Raw genomic sequence first — 24,941 nt, forward strand, 5'->3', positions numbered from 1 at the left:
ATTAGCGGAATAAAGGTCGCAGTCATTGGACGACAAGGCTGCCAATTAAGGTCTAAGCGTGTCCTATTGGTTCTCCAACCATGAGATCTACCCACTTGCAAACATACACACCCCTCTTGTCATTATTGCACTAAATCGTGATTAAATGTAAACCTCAGCACAGAAAAACAGACCTTGTTGACTGAGTTGCAATAGATATAAAAGCCCCGTGATATATTTTATTGTCACTAAGCATGGATGGCACATAAGCTGTCTCTGACATGAGGGTTAATCCTTCAATGTGACACACTGACACAGTAACGTATGTTTGTGTGTGTGAATGTTGTGCATGTGTATGTTCATTCTCATTATGTGGGCTGACAAGCACTAGTATGTACACACAGGCTAAACAAAAGGGGGATTAAAATGACAGTAGGGATCGTTAGGATAACTACAATCCCTCCCCAACACACACTCAAAGAACAAATCTGAAATCCTGCTACCAGGAAATCATACATGGAATTGGACTGTGGCTCACTGTGTGTGTGTGGGCCCCATTGACAGGTGGCATATGAGTCCATAAAGCCCTGAAATTAAAGGGGCAATCATGGCATTGAGAAAACAGTAGATGATTTCATGATGACCCATTTCCCATATGAGAAATTAAATGTAAAGTATAGGTCCATATTTTGTAAACTCTTACCTTATACTTTTTTAATTTTACAACTGGTATTTTGCATTTTGGAAGGATATCACATCCAAAATACATGAATGCTAACTAAATCACTTAACCCTCTACTTCAGATATTCGTTTTGGTGTAAAAAAAAGCCTAATGTTGTTTCTGATTTTTCTTCTTCTGTTTTTTTCTCCTTATAACAGAAATGCCCCCCGCAAAAAACAAAAATTTTTTATTACATTTCTATAGACAATCAAAGATTACATCATTGTCAGGTATTGGATTTAGTGTTGAAATGTTAGGAAAGATATTTTAAAGGAACCAATTAAGTGATTATTTATGAAAACTATTTAAAATTTATGAATTAGTGTGACTATATTGACTACATTTTTTTTTTGTCAAATTGATGAGGTTGTTTTCATAATCTACTTATGTTTTGCCTACTTGCATGTATGATTGCCTATATTCTACATCCTGTCTCAAAATGACACAGAAAAACTAGTCCATGCATTTATTACATCAAGGCTAGATCACTGTAACTCATTACTATCTGGATGTCCCAGTATCTCCATAAAAAGCCTCCAGTTAATCCAGAATGCTGCAGCCAGAGTCCTGACAGGAACTAGCAAGAGAGATCATATTTCTCCTATATTAGCTTCATTGGTTCACTGTAAAATACAGAATAGAATTTAAAATCCTTATTCTCACATACAAATGCCTTCATGATCAAGCTCCTTCATACCTTAAAGACCTCATAGTACCATATTATCCCAATAGAGCACTTCACTCTCAGAGTGCAGGTCTACTTGTGGTTCCCAGAGTTTCCAAAAGTAGAATGGGAGGCAGAGCCTTTAGCTATCAAGCTCCTTTCCTGTGGAGCCAGCTCCCAGTCTGGGTTCAGGAGGCAGACACTCTCTCTAATTATAAGGTTAGACTTAAAACCTTCCTCTTTGACAAAGTTAGGGCTGGCTCAGATGACCTTAAACCATCCTTTAGTTATGCTATTATAGGCCTAGACTGCCTGAGGACTTCCCATCATGCACTGTACACCTCTCCCTTCCTCTCCTCCCTCCTCACATGTATATTCCACCACTGAATGTCACTAACTTTGTGCTCTCTCTCTCTGTCTCTCTCTCTGTACCTTCTGCAGGCGTCCCTGGTCCTGGAGCTGTATATTGCTGATGTGCAGTTACTGGCCCCATCAACCTGCAGTGTCTATTTGTTGTTTAGTGTTGCTGTTCTTTTCTCTCTCCGTTACCCACTCACCCCAACTAGTCAAGCCAAATGGCCGCCCAAACTGAGCCCAGTTATGCTGGAGTTTAAAGAAATTTTTTCCTCTCCACTGTCGCCAAATACTTTTTCATAAGAGATTTGTTGAGTTTCTATGTAATGTGCCTTGAGATGATATTTATTGTGATTTGGCGCTATACAAATAAAATAAATTGAACTGAATTGCACCTAAGTTGCAGTGCATTGAGCTGTCAGGTCCACTGTATCAAAAGCAAAAAAGCTTTAGTTCAGAACAATAGAGAACTCAGAAAGCAGAAACTAAAAGACACTAAAAAGCTGAAACCAGATATGGGTTGAAATTTGTGCTTGAAAATTATATTAAAAAAGTAAATGAAAATAGTTGCCAATTAATTTTGAATCAATTGACTACTCCATTAATCATTTGTTTCAGTTCTCATGAAGAGATTCTCTTGGGTGATTAAATTGGCTGTACCCACATATCCCTATAAGTTATTAAGACTAATTCTTCATATTACTATTACCAGTTACTTTCTTCTAGTTTCTGTCTGCCAAACCTGCGACAGGATGCCATTCTTTCTCACTCTCTGTTCCTCGGGTATATCCATAACCTCCTTAGTTTCCAACCATAGTAGGTTCTGGTATACATTGTCCATGAATTTGGGTGTAAATAGTGGGAAAAACAAGGATAAACCAAACTAAACCAAACTAAACCAAACCAAACTGACTGGACTGTTTATGTCATGATACATTTGCAAGTGTAAAAAAAGAGACAAAAAGGAAACTGGGGAAGATGGGGTCAGGAAAGTTTTCTGTTATTTTGATTTTGTGCAGTAGAGGTTTAAGTTACAACTCTTGTACTAGGATATCACCCAATAACAAAACTTTGTCACTCAGAACATACTGACCTAAAAACATTTATTGATTTATTCATTTGGCTTACCAAGATTCCCCAAAAACAACAGAAGGAATTTGTTTATTGCATGGATTGTACTACCTTAGTAAATGTCACAGAAATTAATTACAAATACAGAAATATGTAATCAAGTGCACAAAAGGGAACTAATGATCCCAGAAATGCCATGCAAAAGTATACATATTCACAATGCATAACACAGTACTGGTATCTTTCAGCTTCTGACTGATGTAACATATCTGATCCAGGTCATCAGCAGCATTTCCTTCTGTTTATACATATAATTATCTATGATCTGTTAGTTGAATTGCAAAGTAAAACATCTTTAGTATTTTGAAAAGTCTTCTCTAAATTAGATAGATTAGTATTATTAATACCATCAGGAGAGGACCACTTCATAACTAGTATATATTATCAGAACAAATATGGTGGCCAAAGACAGTTCCATATGTCAGTATTGCTTTAAGATAGACTCTAATAAAACTTTAGGGTATAACGATACCTAAAGCTAGTTTGCTGTCTGAATCACGCAATCAAAGAATTCACTAACTCAGCATTTTCAGTAATTAGTTTTGGCATCATTTGTCATAGATACCAAGAAATGACAACTGCATGTCAGGTCAGAAGGGAGTAGCACACAATCTGACATTTGGAAATATTAAATAAGCACGGCCCACCTCATTAGTTAAGATCTACCCATAAAGTCCTAACATTTAAACATTTTTATCAACATGGTCCTAGATCATTAGACCAGCTAAGGCAAAACTGCTGCAGTGTCTCTGGTTAAATCTTAGAGTTTGATCTATAAAATATTTTCCCTCAATAAATACAACTAAAATTAAAGACCATCAAAACAATTGCAGAATGTGTGTTATTTAAAGATCCTGTTATGGTGCTGCATTAGAATGAATAGCTCCCAGATACAGTACAAGGCACCTGTTTGGGCTCTCTAAACAAACGTCTAAATGGGAACAACAACAGAAACATGGTTTAATTTAACATTTGTAATAATCTTTCATTCTTTACATATCTCCATAACAAAGCAATGCAAAATTGCTAATAAAGTCAGAAACCAAATAAACACAATATACATCTTATAGAGAAAAGTTATTAACACTGAGCAGTCATCTGGTCATACAGTATTTACACATGATAAACATTTGATTTTAAACTGAAATTTTATTTGTCAATTATTCCAATCCAAATTTTAACTTTATCTTCACTATCAAAATGAGCAATGATGGCCACTGTGACAGCTGATTCTGTTGCTAATAGCATGTTTAGCTCAGAAACAATTAAATAATATGATACAGATGGTGGATACAATAAAAGCAACACCTGCACTATATGGTACAATCCATTAAAGTGGATAAATAATATCTGAAATATATAATGTTCAATTTCTTGTGGGTTTTATCACAATAATTTATGCGGCCAGAGTGTCTGTATTGTATCTTAAGGTATGCCTGCTGTATATTCTGTCTATTTTGTCTATAGGGAATCATCAGACCAGCAGATGCATGCCTTAAACTCAGGACTCTTGAATATCAGCAAACTGCATTTTACCAACAGATCTTCTTCCTAACTTTCAGATGATGCCTCACACACACATTTCAGCTATTTCGCACATAATTATATAGTCACTAGACAAATCCTATTGAATTATTGTCACGTTTCTATTAACTGTACTGGAGAAGCCATGTCTCTTTTTGTGCAGACATTAAAATCTTCATTTATCACATTTTTGGCTTTTTCAAGTGCCTATTAAGTTGCAATAAGTAAAGAAAGTATTGCAACCTCTGTATTTTAATACACTTTAATAACCCCTTCATTTTTGTATTTGTTCCAAACAAGTTTGTTCCTGAACTGACTCTCAGAAGACACGAAGCTAGCCTGGCCTCCCATTCAGGAAATTGTGCTTTGTTCATATTCTTGTTTTAAAACTATAACACACATATTTGTACAAGCACCAGAGAAGGAGGGATGTTTGGCTACAATGAGTGCGAGGACTAATTGAGTTAGTCCAACTGAAACCAGACTTTGAAAACTTTTAAACTTTTTAAAACATGCTATTGAAATTGTACTTTATTTAATTTCTCAAAGTTGGACTCACATACCCACATAATGCAGTTGGGAGTTACTACTGCTACTCCTGAATACACACACCTTAATCATTCAGTCTCTTGCACTGCAACAATGTAGACTGATGCTGAAATAAAACAAAGAAAATTAGTACAGTCAACCTAATAATAAGTCCCATTTACAGAATCTTTTTGAAATATTACATATACACAAAGAGAAGATTGGTTGCTGCAAGACTGTCAATGTAATAATAGAGGCTCTTTGCACCATACAACATCAAAAAGCAATTACATCATTCTCTGCTTTAAATGGAGATGCTGACAAAAAAGCAAATGTCAGGATTTCTGCTCTCTGATTTGTATCAGGGCCTTAGTGCTCAGCACTGTTGCCTCACAGCAAGAAGGTTCCTGGATTTGAAAGTCACAGACTTCAGCAGGGGCCTTTCTGGGTGAAGTTTGTAAAAACATTGTGGGCTGGACAGCTAAACAATGAGCTCACTCCACTAAGTAAAGATCCATAAAGCTGAAGGGAGCTACCGATTCATTGTGATAATTTACAATGACAGGCTGAAGTCTTGGTTCTTATTGACTCACAGACTTCAGCAGACCAATAGATCTGGACCCAAACTCTTGGAGAGGAGCTAGACTCCAGTTGCCATGGGCTGTCTGGGGCATCATGGACTGGCATAACAAATGTTCTTGAAACCAGAACACCATAGACCTATGACTGACAATTCACTTTGTGGACGTGCAGCAAGAGTGAGGTGGAAACATCTGGCTCATCTGTTTTGCCTTTAACTTACAGCTTCAGAAGAATAATCATGATCAATTCTGATACATCTTGTGATAAAACATAGACATGGAATCAAATTAGGCAATACTGGCTGCATGTCTCTTTAATGTCACATGTTACGTGGGAGGGTGCTGGTGGACTGGCGGACCAGGGTTGCAGTCTTCATATTTATAAAGAGGAACCAGAGGATTTGTGCAATAAATTAGGTTATCATCCTTCCCAGGAAAGCTTAGAACAAGCTACTGGAAAGAGGCTCTGAATTGTCAAACTACATTTTCCTCTTTCAAAACTACTTGAGGGGTCATTGGATTTTTTTCATTCAGCCTAGCTGTGTTTTGGGGACTTGGAAATTGTTTTTGACTGGGTTCCATGAGGGACCTTGTGTAAGGTACTGCAGGAGTATGGGGTACCAGCGCTGTTGTTATAAGCCATCTGGTACTTATACACAGTACCAATCAGCCATAGCATTATGACATCTTGCCTAATACTGTCTGCAGAGGAGTCACTCACTCTGTTTACATGCACAGATAAGTCAAGTTACTGTTATAGCTCAAATAGGCCATTTAATCTGACTACTGTCCTTGTGCCAGTATTACTAGAATATGTTAGAGGGTCTATATGTCTCATCTAGCCTGGCAATTCACTGGTGTCCTCCAGGAGAAGCTGGAAAACACTGGTGGTGTCCAGACTATCTTGCTGAACCTGCTGCCATAGGTCTAGACAAGCAAAAGAAAATTGATACAGGTACGGTAGTCTGCTCGGGTTTTCTCTTTCATCGTTTTGATAGAGGTTGATTTTTGTTTGATCTGAACACAGAACTTTATTTGAGATCTCCACTGGTTTCTTATTGTATGTTTTTGTGAACTGCAGCCGTTTTTGAGGTTTATCAATGGTTTCTATCATGAGGTGAACCTTGTTAATGGAGTCTTCTCTTGTTCACAAGGCAGTGGAGCTGTGCTTGGGACTTAATAGACACAGCTAAAGTTAATTATATATATATATTTGCATACATCCTGAACAACATCATTGACTTCTTGTGCAGTTATAAAGGGTTTGTCTTCATCATACAAATGGTTTTCCAGTCAGCTACAGAAGCTGGGCTCCTTGGTCTACCAGGTATTTTGCCATTTTCTTGTTTTTGTTTGCATCTCAGTTTTTTTAGAATGTACCACTTGTTGATTTTGACTACGTGCCTCTGATAGATTTGTTTTCTATTTTTTAGCCTAAGTGTCACTTTTATCACATTAACATGTGATCTGTTTTGTGTGTGAACTAATGTCAAAGTAATGCACTGCTGCCTCTAAAATATTTTGTAGCTACAGTGTACAGCAAGTGTCCAGTTACCTTTGGACCATTTCAATTTGGTCTCTGATAAAAAGGATATATTGCACACACAGTGCATTTGACAGTGATGTAAAACCTTAAATAAAGCTTAGACTGAGGTACGGTTGCCAGAAACGAAGGAAACGAGGATTAGGAGACATAACAACAAAAAGAAAAAGAAGTGTTCAGTCTACATTCCAGCCCTGACTAATGGTCAGAAGCTTTAGGTATTGACTATAGAATGAGACTGCAATGCAAATGGCCGAAGGGAGTTTTCTCTGTAAGGGTGCAGGTGCAAAGTTCAGACATCTAGATGGATCTCAGAGTTGCTGTTTCATCACATCAAAAGGAGCCAACTGATGTACTATAGGCATTCAATTAAGATGCCTCCTGGATACCTTCCATTTGATGTTTTCTGGGTCCAGCCAGGCGGTCGGCTCTAGTGTAGACCCAGAATATGCTGAAGAGATTATATATCTCATGTAGCCTGGGAATGCTCAGGGCCCACTTTTAGGAGCTAGAAAAACTTCCTGGCGAGGAAGATGCCAACTGTGCTGATCCTGCTGCCACCATAACTGAACCTGGCTGAAACTGGATGGCTGGATGAATGCTTGCAAAGTTAGTAAGTGACTTACAGTGTACAGTTGGTGTTTTTTGGTGTTTTTATCAAACAGGATTTGTGACCAGCAGTAGTATAAGAAGCTGCTTCTGACAGTGGTAACACAGCCCTGGCTTCTACACATATCACAAAATCCATTATTTGGATGGGAACATATTCCTCCTAACTGAAATGTACTACATTTCAATATAGATGCAGCAGTGAAGTTCTTTCTCTTCACCTGCACAAATGCTCTATTCTTCTTCCTGTTAGTGAAGCTGGAAGGAGTTTGCACAACAGACACAACTCATGACCAACTACTACTACACAGTGGGCTTAGGCAGAGACATCTCCATTTTGTGATATATTTTGATGCATTGTGAAAAGTCTGTCACCGTTTCACCCTTAATTTTTTATATTATGCCTTGTAAAACTTGCATTTACTGCATATCTTCCAGAAAACCTTACCTTCAAGTCTGACTTTTTAACAAGCGTTTTGTTGAAAGTTATCCTTGTTACAGGCTACAATTTTTGGATAATTAAGGGGAGCAGATACGTGTAAGGCCTGAAAAGTAAAACCCCTGAATGTGCTGAATTGAGCAAAAGTGTATTTTATTGTCTTTGAATTCAAGTTTTCAACAATAATTTGTACATCTTTTGAAAACCTTTTTTTTTGCCTGGCTTTAGTTGCTTTTATGTTAGATAAAACATAAAAGTGACAAAAAAAGACAAATTGTTATGATCAATTGTCTCATTTGTTGAAGATATTAAATTATGTGATTTCCAATAATCATCCTTAAATTAGACACATCTACATTTTCTTGTCATGTTAAAATAAAAAATAGTGCTCATAACAATAACATAACAGTTTCCTTTGGATTGGTTAACACAAGCAAGTTGCAGGCACATTCAGTAATCTAAAAAGTTACACTTTCTAAAAGAGTATCCTCCCCCCTGGCCGCTTAACCATTGGAAACCCTGCCAGCATATCGCAATATCACTGGTTCTAGTCTTTGTCTTTTCTTTGTTGAAAAAAATGACAAAAGAAACTGTTGTTCCATATGTTTTTGTCTTTGTTCTTGTCATTTATAAACTTGAATAAGACAGCATTTATGACCTGAGAATATTAATAAATCACTGAATGCTAACAACAATTATCCTATCAATAATTTTAAATCAAATACCCATTTGCTGTGTGCCCATTGGCTTGGCTCTTAGCAGTTCCATTAGCTGATTGGGTTAGAAGTGTCTTCTCCTTGTCTGATTGGCTGGCAGCCAGCCTATCACATGCTTCCTTTTCCCTGCTCAGGTTTCTACGGTGATAGAACAGATATCCTGGCAACAGGAAGCCAGCCAGAGAGAAGATAAGAAGGCCCAAATTGATCTGTTGTAAGGACAGACATGTCAGTGCATGTGGAAAACCTATTATAAAACCTCTTGCATATATTTGCATGTTTGTTGTCATTTCTTTGATTGTGTGTGCATGTGGTTTGCTTCCTACCCAGTAAGGATCTCCATTAAGGTGTCCCAGCATCAGTATGAACAGTGGCTGTTGGAGCAAGGCGAAAGCAGCACTAATCATTGACTGCATACCTGTAAGTGTGCCAAAGTGGTTGGCTGGATACCTATGGGTAGGACGGGAGATGGAAATGAATAACCATTAGGAGGGGAAAAAAAATAAGGGAAAGACTATCTTTCTTTCCAATCACTGCCTTAACTCAGCCAAAATATATAAAATCCAGCATCGTATGATGATCAGCTATGCTGTGGTTGACTAGCAATGTGACAATTAAAATGCATGTGTTATTTATTATTTATTTATTTATTTACATATAACAAGAGAAATTTAAAAAAAAAAATCTTATCTTAGCCCTTCCCATAAAAGCAAAAACAAGAAAAATAACACATAAAACCTATAAAACTACAACACAAACAATAAAAATCACCTAACCATTGTAAGAGCAAATTTCAAACAACATGCTGTTTCAAGCAAATATGTGTAACAACTCCATAATTTAGCCCCTCTAAATTTATTGGAGAACTGGCTTCCACTGTTCATTGACCTGGGTAACATGAGATTCGAAGAACTTCTAGTTCAATAATTATGTATTTTAGATTCACTGCAGAAAAAAAGATGTAAAATGTTTAGAAAGCTCCGCCCTGTCAACTAGAGCTTTATAGACAAAACTACATGTCTGATATATGTTGATATTAGAAATGGGAAAAATCAGCATTTTTTTAAATAAAGGAGCTGATGGAGCATATGGCTCAGGACAAGTTGCTATCCTAACAAAATTCTGTTTCTGCTGTAGGAGAAGTTGATGGAGAGAGGATGAGCATGTAATCCCCCATACTAATTTACAATAAGGCAAACAGGGATATTCAAGTACAAACATGTATGTAAACAGCCACTATGGATGAGGTGTCTCAGTTTTCTTCTAATGCCAATAGATTTAGATATTTAGATATTACTGATTAGGTCAATATGTTCTTGCCAATTTAGTTGATCATCAATGATAACTCCAAGGAATTCTTGGAATACCTGTAGTTGGTGGACCGAGCAAGATTTTTTGCCAGGCACAGTTACTTACACCTCAAACAATCAAAAGCTGACTGACAGTGGTCTTTTCAGACAACACTGTTTGTGTGGACATTTTGCCTGGTCACTTTTACTTTATACTTTTAAATTATATGCTTGTTTTAAAGAAATCTGTTTTATAAATGGGCCCTGTGATGGACGGGTGACCTGTCCAGGGGGTACCCCTGACTTTCACCCAAAAGAGAGCTGGGATAGGCTCCAGCAGATCTCCATGACCCTGGTTAAGGAATAAGCGGGTATAGATAATGGATGGATGGATGGATGTTTTATAAATGTGGGATATATTGATTAATGCAGCTTGTCAGTGGTAGTACTTACACAGCAGCATAGAGGCCTCCACAGCAGGAGTGGATAAACCCCCTCACTACAGTATGCAGAACAAATGACACCATCTAACAAAGAATGAAAGTCACAGATTTACAAATGATAATCAGATGTGTCACTGTGTGTTACTTTGTGTCACTGTGTGTTATTTTGTGTACCTATCTGTAAATTCATATGCACTGGCCCTAATAATGCATTAGCATACATGGAAATGTTGATCTTTGTATTCCTCAATAGTATTTTTCTAACCTGTAGGGGCAGGTTGTCAATCAAGGAAATTATTCCAAAGATGACCAATAGTAGATTGGTGAAGATGAAAGCTCTGATGGCATTGGTCAGTTTCTGGATCTTTCTGTCTCTCTTTGGGGGATCTGATTGGCTGAAGGGGACAAGCATATAACAGAGGCATACAACTATGGGTGATATATGGATGTTACAGAGTCCAGAAGGAAGTGATCTCTCCAGAACCAGTATGAACAGCAACCAATGGGTCTTTCATTAAAACTTTTACATCTCTTTCATTCAAGATGAACATATACACAGAAATCTGAGCTCAGCCTATACAATAGAAATTTGGCTTGCTGTGTATTGTACAGCAGTGTATAAATGCAGCCATATAAAGCCTAAACCTTAAGAGCAGCAACTAAATTATCTTCATACCTCTTTTCTGTTTGTGTGTTTGTATTTTCCTCTTCACAATCTTTCATTCTCCAGTCCATGATGTAGCCAATCAAAGGACTGGTCAGTAAGCAAAGCAGCTGCATTGTACCAAACACAGAGGAGTAGAACCCAACTGGGAAGGACATACAGAGATCGCATGATATCAATAGAACTGACCAGAGAAATGGTGGTAGAGAAAGTGGTGGCCAGTACTTGAGTTCAGCTCACAAGTCAAGCCCTAATGAATATTAGTCACATGTAAATAAGCTGTTCACCCATAATATTGTGCATTTTGACTCTTACCTTTTTCCTCCACCTCCTTCTGCAGCTCTTCTGATGCTAAAAGAAACATCATCCACAGGTCAGTGATCCCCAAAGATAGTTTAACACTAATTCTAATGCTAATGTGTGAACGTGCTACACAACACACTACATTAGTGGCTACTTCAATGCTTATCAGTACGTTTTTTGTCAATATAAAGTGATTTTAATTGCTTCACCTCCAATTTTCTTTCCTAGCAACAAAGCAAACCAGAAAATGGTGGTGTACAGTATAAGTTATTATTTACGGTTGGGATCTCCATGGGCGACCAGAAACTCCACCATCTTGTTCATGGCACCCATGAAGAAGATCAGTCTGAGCTGGGTCATTGCCATGGTGATGAGACTCCACATGAAGATCGGAGAGCACACAGAATTACAGAACGGTACTGCACCTATAGAAGTAGAGAGGGAGAATGATATATGAAAGCAGTGTTTATTTTAGGTAGCAAACTTCCATGGAAAATTATCAGATTGCACTGTAAAAAACATTTCTCTTTGTGTTTATTTTCTTTTACAGCGTGTCAAACACTGCAACATATACAGATGCTATTATGTCATTTGTGTGTAAAACTTTTATGGAGATGAGTGTTTCATCAGTAACCTATTGTTCATTGAATCAGTATCTCAGTTCGTTATAAAGTTATTCACTATCAGCAGAACTGGGAAACACTAGCAGAGACAGTGTGAGACAGATGGATAAGACAAATGAAAGCAAGAGACACAGAACAAATAATCTGGAGTACAACTCATAACTGATGATGTCATCAGATTCTAACGAAGACAATACTGAATTGCATGATGGGAAATATAGGAGCTTGACTAAAGGTAGAAACTAAATGTCTGGATAGCTTGACCTCTGCTATGTCTCTCATATAATGTCCCAGGTTCATGGAAATGTAATAGAAAAAAAAACACCTATGAAGAAAAACATCTGGTATATATTTATTGTTTCACAAAAATGTGACATTTACAATAATGATCCTCACCCTGGGCTGTGCTCTGGGAGTCTTTCGGCTCAGGTTCTACCTGCTCAGCTTCTATTTTGTCTGACATCATGGTCATGTGGCAGTCTTCGATCATTTTATCCTCTGTCACAACCCCAGTGGACTTCATTTGTTTACTGCCAAAAGAGGAGAAAGAAATATAACATACAATAAGACTGGGGCAGCATAGTGGCTTAGTGGTTAGCACTGTTGTCTCACAGCAAGAAGGTACCAGGTTCACAACCTGTCAGGGGCCTTTCTGTGTGGAGTTTGCATGTTCTCCCTGTGCTTGTGAGGATTTGCTCACAATACTCCTGTTTGCTCCCACAGTCCAAAAACATGTATGTCAGGTTGATTGGTGACTCTAAATTGCCCATAGGAGTGAGTGTGAGTGTGCGAGGTTGTTTGTCTCTATGTGGCCCTGTGATGGACTGGTGACCTGTCCAGGGTGTACCCCTGCCTTTCACTCAAAGAGAGCTGGGATAGGCTCCAGCAGATCCCTGTGACCCTGGTTAGGAATAAGCGGGTATAGAAAATGGATGGATGGATGGATGGATGGATGGATGGATGCCAACCGGTCGAGGCAGATGGCCGCCCAAACTGAGCCTGGTTCTGCTGGAGGTTTTTTCTTCCGTTAAAGGGAGTTTTTCCTCTCCACTGTTGCCAAGTGCTGCTCATAAGGGATTTGTTGGGGGGTTTTTTGTTTTTTTGTAAAAAGCCTTGAGATGATTTGCATTGTGATTTGGTGCTATACAAATAAAATTGAAATGAATTGAATAAGATATCAAAAATAACCGTGGAGTTCACTAAGTGGCATCAGAAAGGGGCCACCTCAAAAACATTGAAACCTGTGGGGAGTGTTGGAGGGGGCTGCAAAAAAGTTGCAATACGTTATATCTACTGTATCATGGCTTTAATATGCTTTTAATTTGAACAAAGGCTTGGAAAAAATGTGTTCATAAAATTTCAGAACCTTATTAAATTTGATATAAGTTGAAATTTTGAGTGGACATGGTCAGGAGGAATTTTCCTCCACTCCTGTGAATATTGATATCATCTGTCCATCCATCCATCCATCCATCCATCTTCTATACCCGCTTATTCCTATTTGGGGTCATGTAGATCTGCTGGATTCTATCCCAGCTCTCTTTGGGTGAAAGGAAGGGGTACACCCTGGACAGGTCACCAGTCCATCACAGAATATTCATACCAGTTATAATGGAAAGCTAGCAGCAGCTCCGTAGTTACTGTATCTCTGGCAGGAACTGTTTCTGTGGTCCTGACACTCTAACAGACCAGCAGATGTCCCTTGTGTATTTGCGTCTTGATCTCATTAAGCCTAATGTATCTATATACTGATACTGATTAGCTCATGTGATTCTGATTGTCTCATGTGCTACCTGACTTATTCCTTAGTGTATTAGTGATATGTCAGTAATGTTCAGCTTTCTTTCCCTGCAATCTGGTATCTGTGCACAGATACCCCCAGTGGAGCTTTTAAAATTTCAGTGCTCAGCACATTGGCTATAAAGCTGCACTAATCAATATCCTTATATAAACAGTTTGCATCTGAGTAAACCACAGTGTCTCAAGGAAGTGTTGAGTCTAGTGTTTCTCAATCTGAATTTCTAGCACTTTTTATGCACAGTATGCATGATTTAATAATATTATTTCAGGGTTTTGATTCATTTTGATCATAAATTGCTATATGTTATATTGAAATTAGAAGAGAGGAGGGGTGTTAAGGACTGGCACACTAAAATTCATGACTGAAATTTCCAGGGATCAACAATTGTGTACATTAATGTGACTAGAGGAAGTAGTAGAGTAGTAGAGTGTACTGACGTGTATCTAATGTCTTCGGGTGCAGGGAAGGATTCAGCTGGCCAGTTTAGGAAGCAGTTGACGAAGACCAAGCAGGCCATACCTGACCAAGTCCACATGATGATGCGGAATGATACACCAAGATCATATATCACCTGGAGACACGAGGTAACACAAAAAGGAAAGGGAGGGAGGTGGGTTAGCAGAGAGAGATACACAGAGATACAGATAGAACATTAATAGAACAAGGGATGAAAAGAAATCAGGGAGAAAATCAAATCATCTATATCACCATGTTGCAAAGTTGACCCTTATGCATCATCATAACATTTAATTGGTGTTTACAACTTACTACCCACTGCAACATATTTTTGCATCTCTTCTATTTCCTCTTTCCTGCCTTCTTTCTCTTTTGCATACTTTGCATACTAATTTTTTTCATCTATTTCCTACTTTTTAATCATTTTAGTTCTTTTCATCCTATCCCCTTCCCTTTTTCTTTTTAATATTGTTTTTCACATTCTTCTTACTATTCCTTTAGCTTCTTCTTCTACAGTGTACTGAGGACTACCTTTTAGCTTTAGCTTTTTTTTTTTAGCTGTGTGTGTGTGTGTGTGTGTGTGTGTGAGCACCTTGACACCAGGGAAGGTGACAGCAGAAGAAGCATAGGAGCCAATCATCAGGGCCAGGACAGTTGATCGTATATTCCCAAACATGTTTGGCAGCTAGATGAAAGAGAGAGGATTGAAGAATAAGAATAATATCAAATGCAAGAATAAACCATGCAACCATCTTTATGTGTCAACAGCAAATCTCTGTGCAAATGAGTTCCTTCACCTGGAAAACTTGTGATAACCGTACTAAACAACTAGTAGATTTTAGGTGGTCCAACTGACTCATGACATCTGGTTTTCTTCTTGTTCACGTTTCATCACGCAACCACATGGCTTTTTCAGTCTGAAGAAGCCACTAGTGGATGACTATACTTCAGCTATTCTTCGGTCCAATGACCTTTTGGGGAATTTGTGCACAATAAAATACAATATATAACTGACTAAAATAAATAGCTGTTATCAGTAAACAGCTACATACACTGACTCTCTCTCCTCTATCCACTCACCCCAACTGGTCGAGGAAGATGGCCGCCCAAACTGAGCCTGGTTCTGCTGGAGGTTTCTTCCATTAAAGAGAGTTTTTCCTCTCCACTGTCGCCAAGTGCTCATAAAGGATTTGTTGGGTTTAGTTTTTTGTAAACTGCTTTGAGATTATTGTATTGGGATTTGGCCCTATACAAAAAAAAAAAAAAAAAAAAATTGAACTAAATTGAATTGAGGGCAGCATGGTGGAGGAGTGGTTGGCACTGTTGCCTCCCAGCAAGAAGGTACCAGGTTCACAATCCTCCAGGGACCTTTCAGTGTGGAGTTTGCATGTTCTCCCTGTGCTTGTGTGGGTTTTCTCCAGGTACTCTGGTTTCCTCCCACAGTCCAAAAACATGTATGTCAGGTTGATTGGTGACTCTAAATTGCCCATAGGAGTGAGTGTGAGTGTGTGAGGTTGTTTGTCTCTATGTGGCCCTGTGATGGACTGGTGACCTGTCCAGGGTGTATCCCTGCCTTTCACCCAAAGAGAGCTGGGATAGGCTCCAGCAGATCCCTGTGACCCTGGTTAGGAATAAGCAGGTATAGATAATGGATGGATGGATGGATGAATTGAATTGAACTTAAAAACACTTTAACAATATAACCAGCAGATGGTGCTAGTGATTCAGTCATACATTTGCTTTTCAATTGAGGGGTTGTAAAGCTGATTAATATACAAACACACACGTAGACATACATTTGTTTTCATCCCTCATGCAGACTTTACACTGACTTAACATTCATTTTCTGGATACTTTCCCTAACCTTGACCATCATCCTAAATTCAGTGATGTACATGCTGGACCAGCATCTGGTCCCTTTGAGGAAGGGAGTGTGTCCCCACAACATGTGTGTGTGTACTTTTTAAGTACACACATACAAACTTCCTCTCTTTATCACAGACACACTGTGAATCTTCTTGACATGACTAGTTGTCACGTGTGTGGGTGGGGGCATGTGAACATTCTCTGGCCATACAGATGGTGGTTCTAATGTGTTTGTATGAGTACAGACTATTACATTAACTATAGATGTGTGACCCAGCCAATTGCACTGCACTTGGCTGGGTCACACCACAGACTCAGTTTCAACTTATTGCTGCTCATAGCAGATGTTTCTGGATGACTGTCTATGGCTTTTCTGTCACCAATAGTATGTACTGGGGTCAAAAACACACAATTTGGATTGTGTGTACTTTTTCCATCCATCCATTATCTATACCTGCTTATTCCTAACCAGGGTCACGGGGATCTGCTGGAGCCTATCCCAGCTCTCTGTGGGTGAAAGGCAGGGGTCCACCCTGGACAGGTCACCAGTCCAACACAGGGCCTGTGCTTTTTCCTTTTGATTTTTTCAAAGATAATCAAACAAATGTTGTAAACATGTGAGTGAAGTAGCCTGCATAAAACAGTGTTATCATGTCAAGATATAAAAAGAAACCTCTGAACCTCAAAAAAATACTGGCATTCCAATATATGTAAATCCCCTGTTGAATTATAAATAAAAAGGCCAGCTGCTGACAATTTAAGCTAAATTCATTAAAGGAAGAAAAATATAAAAATAATAAAAAAAGGAACTTTTGATTGTATAACAGGAAATGCATGAGCTTTTTGGATCTTGGAATTAAAACTACAAATGTGGCAAATGGTCTTCAAATTAAAACTGCTGCATCACATCTGCACGACTGGATGCACACTCTCATTTTTATCTGAAATCTCTGGAAACGTGGCTCTAATACGTCTATATGAAAGCTGAATACATCTGTATTTACCATGCTGATTCAAGCTTAAGGAACAATGGTTTAATATTATGCTGCTTTAACAAGACAAAGGGAGGCGTAATATTGAGCCTTGACTTGTATTTAATAAGCATTAACCTTCAGTTTAAGGTGTGGCTGTGTTCATGTGACTCATCTCTGCCAATGCGTCCATGTTCATGGTGGGATAAGTGATCAAAATTTTATTTACCCAAACTGTTCCTGTCAAACGCTGAAAACAAACAAACTCTTGCCATCTGCTTTTCTTCCTATTGGTCTGTCTGTCTTTCTGCCCACTCATCTTTATGAAACAACAAATCTGATTTGTCCTGTCAGTGGATCTAGTTTGAATAATTAGATAGTTATTAAGGTATTGGTCTACACATGACTGCCCATACACGGTGGTAGTAGAAGAAATAGCAACAGCATGATCAGTAACACATTAACCTGTTGGGTGGACCTGGGGCAAAAGTTACTGTTCTCACCTCCCACACCAGGTTCACTATGTTAGCAGTATTTGATTTAGCACATCAATATTTATTACCAAATAACATGTGGTATGTCAGGACAATATAAACTACTGTAGGACCATTCTAAGAGACACTTCTACAACAATATAGAACAATGTCGGACCCATGTTCGATGATATGATGTCTCTAATAGCTCAAAACACAGAGTTCAACTAACATCAGACCTCTCTGTTCTGACTTTCTCACTCACCTCAGTAGTGAGAACACGTTCTGTGTTGTTGTAGCCTGTTTTCCTACCCTTATCTGTCCTCCTCTCTTTTCCATGGTGGCTACCTCTATTTCCATGAGCTGTGCCATCTGTGCTTGAGTTCCTGACGCCTGCCTCTTATCAGCCTCTCTTTCTTTCTTTCTTTCTTGTGCATTGCTGCAGTGTACACATAAAATCTTGCCAATATGAAATTTTTACCTACAGGTACCAATCAGTTCCCTGTATGCATGTATTGGATCAATGCCAGAGATGAATAGCTCTTGAAAGCTGTATCAGTTTTTCCTCTACCAGTTACAAGCAGGCCCATTTTTACTCATGGATTGTATAACAGATGTCTTGGTAGAAATTTGGGTAGATGTTATTGCTCTTTGCTAGGTGAGCTGTGAAAATTCTGATCATTCCCTGACCTTTAATGCTGTACTATCATCAGATGAGCATGTTGTCAGTATAGTTTTGTAGAGCAAGGAGCCCAGGTGCAGACTCTTAGTCTTGTTGAAAATGTAATCAAGACAATATTGCCCCCTGTTTGATGCCATGCAAATAGGAGATTTCAGACTTAAAATATGTGTGTTTGTGATAATGAAAATACCACTGGTGGCTCGTGTTTGTCATTGTCTTTTATGCGTTGGGTACATCTACATCATGTAATTTTATCAGCACGATCACACACAACAAATACAAACACACACAGCCAGGAATGACAGCAGTAAGACCAAAATGACCATGTCAAGTCCAGGGCATGGTCCAGGCTGGAAAAGAAAGGGTGGCAGGGGGAGGTGGGGTTGACAAGGGCACAGGGCTGTGGGAGGATGTGTCAGCCAAACAGGTCTGGATTGGCTGAGAGGTGGCAGCAGAATTTAGAACAAGTGGAACACCATGTGCAGATTTCTAAAATACACACACATGAAGAGACATGTGCTTGTAATCAGGCACACAACTCGCCAACACATTGCAACTAGGCACACAATGTATTGGGAACACCATCATTGAACCCTATAATTGTAGATATATGTGCTCAGCATTGTAGCCAAATATTCCCAGTGACTACCTTTACCTGTTGTATCACAATGAATATTTGTTTATAGAAATATTAATGTGTATGTGTAATGGGCTGCACAATGTGGAAGCTACAAAATTTGTTTCCTCATGTTTAATCTGGGCATCATGGTGGCTGAGTGGTTAGCACTGTTTACCTCCCAGCAAGAAGGTTGTGGAGTTTCCATGTTCTCCCTGTGCTTGTGTGGGTTTTCTCCAGGTACTCTGGTTTCCCCCCACAGTCCAAAAACATGTATGTCAGGTTGATTGGTGACTCTAAATTGCCCATAGGAGTGAGTGTGTGTCTGTTGTCTATCTAACCTGTTCCTGTCATGTTTCCTGTCACTCTCTACCATTGGCTGAACTTCATTCCATCCAGACTGATCAGCTTCCACCTGCACTGATGGCACATTCCCTTTCTGCAGTGCCAGATGAGAGGGCCTACTGCCACATGCAGGAATTTTGTAACATGTTTTTTTGAATGTGAGTGTGTGAGTGTTAAACATACTGTGAGTGAAGTGAACGTCAGGCAGATTCCTCCAAAGCCGTTGAAGGATACAGCAAGGAAGATCAGGACAGACAACACTGATGAAAAAAAGAATGCCATAAGGTTTTTGAAGGTGTTGAAGGATATATATATATATATTTACAATCTAGCTCTCTACTTTTGTCCATAGCTCCCTACCAAAAGTGACTAAAATCAATGCAACTTAAAATTTCTGATTGCATATAAATTGCAGTATCCCAAGACCTGTTGTTAATGTACATGTTACTGTAACTATCAAAAACTGTGGAAAAACTAAAAAGAAAAAAACTCTAAGATCCCAAGCTGGAAAATGGTGGAATATGTCTATGTCTATATGCAGCAGCATGATTCAATGGTGTTTTGATGTGTTGCTTCACCTTCAGGATTGTATGCTGCAACAGCTATTATTGCACAGGAAGCTGCAAAACAGGAACTGAAATACATAGGCACAGGATGTCAGAACACGCGAAATGTGGTATCTGCTATTTTCATGTAGCATCTTGAAAATATTCATATTCGAATACTCATATTCACTATCATATTCAGAAGCAAATCCAATTATGAAATCACTGTCACCTGCCAATGAGCCTTAGTGGCCGTGGCCCATATCTATCCATCAGGATCCCCAGGGGTAAAGTGGCCGCACTCAAGAGGAAGGAGCCAATAGTGAAGCCAAGATTCAAAATCTCTTCCTGCTCCACACAACTCGGCCAATGACTGCTGTCCGTCAATGTCGCATTACTGTTGACAGTCTCATTCTCTGGATGGGGTCATAGAAGAACAAGTCAGAAGAATGTAGAGATTGTTTAGGCTAGCAAACCTTTGCACTGAAAAGACTAGACATCAAAATGTATGAAGAAAAAACAAACACAAAAGAAAAGCAAAAGAAATCCTTTGTAACTTGTACATGGCATAACATCAACATCAAAACTAGAGGGTGCAAAAACGATAAAAAATATGCACAGAAAGAAGATCTGCACATATGTTTATCATAATGTCACGCCCAAACTGTGTTTTTTTTCCCCTCCTTAAATGCTTTTCCCCCTCTCCATTTGATAGTTTTCCTTGTGCACCGAGTGGAAGTCCCTCAGCTGCTCTCTTTAGGGGTGAGCTCATTGGCATTTCTGTCAGTAAATGCTATTGCTTGATTTTGTGATTGACTGTACATTGAATGATTGACTGTGATTGATGAACAACTTCTCCAGAAGTCCAAGATGGCAGACAAGGAGGAATGTCAGAAAATTACGTCATTATATCGTGCAGGAAATATTCCAGGGAAAGGGTATATATGATTTCACAGCTGCAGGAATTAGGATTATCAGAGATGTGTATAAGTACAGTAGAATTCATAAAGAGTTGGAGAAAATAGAGTACACTCACCTCCAGAAGTGTTGGAACAGTGAGGCCAATTTCTTTATTTTTGCTGTAGACTGAACACATTTGAGTTTGACATCAAAAGATGAAAATGAGACAGGAGATCAGCATTTCAGCTTTTATTTCCAGGTATTTACATCTGGATCTGATACATAACATAGCAAACACAAGATATAAGTCATGGGGTAATATTACAGCTAACTGCAAAGGTGTGTCAAAGTCTGTTCCCCATCAAGACGCCTTTCTGTTTTATTAACACACCTTTTCTGATTTACTCTCATGCTCACTTGCTCAGTGTCATTAAATTAATCAGCGTGCGATTGTTATATGTTCAGCGTTATGTACATATTCTAATTTGTCTGATACAGACATGTCGACAACTGTTTAACTAATCAAATGTCACGTCATTACTAATGTCTACATCCAAGGTGGTGATAACATTATCGTTAGCTTTAAGAATCGCCATATCATACACACCTTTAGAAGAAATACTGTTGGACTGATAAATAATTAATGTCACCATAATATAGATAAAGCACAGAGCGTATTTAACCTACACTCGTTCGTCCTTGTCTGCCTTCTTGGACTTCAAGAGAAGTTGTCATTCAAACACAGTCAATCATTCAGTCAATCACAAATGCAACAAATAGCATTTACTGACAAATGTCCATGAACCCACCCTCAAACTTTCAAAACCTTATGTCATGCCCAAAATGCACAAAAGAGTAACTGAGGGAAATCCACTGGGGGAGCAAGGACAACAATCAAACGGAGAGGGACAAGACACATTTGAAAAGGAAAAAAAAACATGGTTTGAGCATGTTATTGTGATAAACATATGCATGGCTCTTCTTTCTGTGTGCGTATATTTCGCATTTGTGCTTGCAAGCTGCGTTTTTGTGCTTTAGTTTTGACATTGATGTAACGCCACACTTGTGGATGACTACAGAGCTACAGGGGATTAGATGTGTATGGCAATTTATGCAATGCAGACATGGAGTAAAAACCTTCAGCAGAAGAATCCAAACCTCGCAAATACATTTAAGCATCCTGTCTGTGGCACTAACTGTAGCACATGTACTGTATCATCAAATCGCAGTCAGAATTTAAATGCAAAAATTGTATTTTGGTAGAATTACTGCAGCGTTGAAACTGTCTGAGAGGTAACGCAATGAAAATAACTGGAAGAGCTGGATGGACATGGGGCTTACCAGTACAAATGTAGGAATAGAAGCCTTCATTTTTTAGCATGATGAGCAGGGAGCCCCAGCCCAACAGAACAGCAGAGAAGAGCAGGTTCTCTATAACAGCTGTGATGGCCATCCACCACCTCCTACTGTATGCCTGGGCCAAGCTGGGAGCCATGACAGCTGGGGACACACAGGCACAGGAAAAATAAAAGGAAAACATTAGTCCACCAAGCAGCATGGAGCCAGAAACACCAAATACTGATTTTGCACTCACCAATTTTACTGCTTTAATGAGAGATTATTTCAGATTATCAGTGTCTTTTTTAGTTCTTTTGCAGTTTGCACAGGTTGAGCCAGAACAAAATGTATGTAAGTATAGAACTGGAAATGCTTTTTGAAATACTCCCGCATTCCTACAAATCAGCATGCACACATGCAAAAGTGACAGCTATAACTCGTCATAACTGCTATGACCGTGTGTCAGTCAGCAATAAAAAACAGCAAACGTTCTGTATAACTGCAGCTCGTTCCAGGCTGCACCATCTGCAGTTGTACAAATAAATGTGTGCAGAACCCATTCTCTATCTACACTCCTGTCACTTACTATACAAATAAATGTGTAGATCTCTTTAATCACTACTGTGTGGTTGTTTTATGTCGCTTCTGTTACTCCAGTGAGTAAGAGCGTACCAGCTAATCTGTGAAAAACGTCCATGTAACTACTGTGTAGTGTAGGGGGATGATGCAATGCTTAGGCCCACAAATACACACTCCTGGTTCTGGTGAGAAGCATGGAGTGTAAATTGTGTGTGTTTATATAAAAATCCCACAGGCTAAATAAAGCCCTGTACTAAACTGGGTAGAGCTCCCCTAAACATCGAGCCCACTCGTGAGCTGTCATGAATCCTGAAATGAGGTAAAGGAAGTGAGGGGATGGGGAAGGTGATAGGGAGGTGTTTGACCCTATTTGACCTTAAACTCTAGCTGGGGCTATCAAGTCTCACACACTCAGACATGTGCAACCACTTACAAACACACACACACTCACAATCACTTTCATGTAAACACTGAAACCTCTACGATCGTTCATAGAATGTTTGAAGAAGTGAATTTAAAACTCATGTATTGTGTGTGTATAGTTCTCTGTGTGTGTATCTACTGTATTTGTGTGTGCCAGGTTTAGAAAGCAGCAACTCACATGTCTGCACACTGAGTGTCCTGCTGACCACAGAAATAGCAGTGCACTCTCTCTCTGTAATGGAATGCCTGCTGTAAAACTAGATGTAAGTCAAACCACATGTTACCGGTAGTTGGTTGATGAAAGATGAAACAACTGTATAATATACTTTGCTGAAAATGATGAAAATAAATAGCTATTACTAAATTACTATTGTATCCGTTCTAGGGTGCTTCAATCACTTTAGTAGTCAATGGTCAAACCATATGAGTGTGCGTGTGTATACACATGATACAGAACTAACCCTAACCCCTAACTATAACACTAACCTACCACTTAAACCAAGTCTTCACCCTTTGTCACCAAAATAACACTGAATGCCCACAGTATGGCAGTGAAAACATATTTATGTACAGTGTGAGCAACACCTGCTCCCACAAACACACATACCGTTTTGCAGTCTACAGTGGATTCAGCATTTAAATATATGGGACATGTGTAATGATACATACACAGTGACGTTACGTCACACTAGCAGCTGGACATAACACACAGCTCCGCAGGTTGAGTTGGAATCATGCTTTCTTTTTGGATCAGGGTGACCACCTCTACAACAGTCCATTTTGTAAGTCTTGTTGCTGGAAATTGATTTCAACAAAAACCACAGGCCACCTCCATCCACACTATTATGTGTTATTCTCATTCACACAGAGCTCCTTCTTAAATGTTGTACATGTTAGGATCTCGAGCTAGACTAGTTAAAGTGTTCATCCAGAAATAAAGGACGATAAGACTCCTGATAAGAGAGAAAGTTGAATGATCCTAATACAGCTTTCATACATGATCTGATGACGAGTACCTCCAGAATGCACTTACATACAACAACAAAACCACAGGCTTTATTAAGGGACAGCCTCACATCAAAAATGTGCACCAGGTCCGAAGTCACTTACTTTACTAGTTGATCTGCTTCACCAGAAGATCTGTACTTATATGGTGATGATTCAACACGTTCTAGTCACTGCTGCATCTGTGTCCCTGTAGAAATGTTTAAATAAATATCTTTCTTTCTTTCTTGTAGTTTGAAAGTTTAAAAGTGTGATCCCACCCTCTGTGTGGCAGCTGTATGAACCGGCACGTGTGCATTCACTCACTCCCTCTCTGTGTGTCTATAAAAGGAGCTGAATTCTCACCCTCCCACGTTACTGACCTTAAACACTCACACAGACTAAGACATTTGGACTTTAATGGACCAGTTGAATTACAACATTTTTCCACATTGTTTGATAGAAATCATTACATCTCTCTGCTTGTAATGCTGTAGTACCTGAAAAGGGTAATAAAAAAAGCAAAAAAAAAAACCAGGCCACTGTCAGTACTGGTAGCTTGCTCAATTGCTCCGTCTTGTGGTCAGTGTGTCTGTTTACTATAAATGCATCTCTTCACTCACTGTTCAATTCCACCCTATGAGAGATGGAGTTTACGGGAAGTGGCTTGTTCTAAAATACACTGACATCACCATGATTAAACAGCTGCAGTCAAGAGACTGGTGTCAGGAGCACTCAGTTCACTGACAGTAAATAGTGCTGTAAGTGGTAACTTTAGCTAACCTAGACTGTAAAAAACATAAGATATAAGCATTTCAGGAACATACTGTATCCTCTACAATGTGAATGC

General features: G+C 38.9%; 1 protein-coding gene across 1 annotated transcript; it reads right to left on the reverse strand.

Annotated features, from left to right (window-relative positions):
- Positions 1-2,805: 2,805 nt before the first annotated feature.
- Positions 2,806-24,412, reverse strand: slc43a1b (solute carrier family 43 member 1b). Its single transcript, XM_026303434.1, has 16 exons — positions 24,218-24,412; positions 22,109-22,267; positions 20,100-20,283; positions 19,901-19,956; positions 19,506-19,582; positions 14,962-15,054; positions 14,351-14,484; positions 12,509-12,642; positions 11,768-11,914; positions 11,502-11,537; positions 11,199-11,331; positions 10,788-10,917; positions 10,533-10,606; positions 9,117-9,240; positions 8,800-8,999; positions 2,806-5,029 (listed from the first exon to the last, which is right to left on the reverse strand). Exons 2-16 carry the CDS (start codon positions 22,260-22,262, stop codon positions 4,996-4,998), a joined length of 1,710 nt encoding a protein of 569 aa, XP_026159219.1. The 5' UTR covers positions 22,263-22,267; positions 24,218-24,412; the 3' UTR covers positions 2,806-4,995.
- Between the last annotated feature and the right edge of the window lie 529 nt (positions 24,413-24,941).

Source organism: Mastacembelus armatus, chromosome 1, assembly GCF_900324485.2.
Source record: "Mastacembelus armatus chromosome 1, fMasArm1.2, whole genome shotgun sequence".
NCBI classification, from domain to species: Eukaryota; Metazoa; Chordata; class Actinopteri; order Synbranchiformes; family Mastacembelidae; genus Mastacembelus; species Mastacembelus armatus.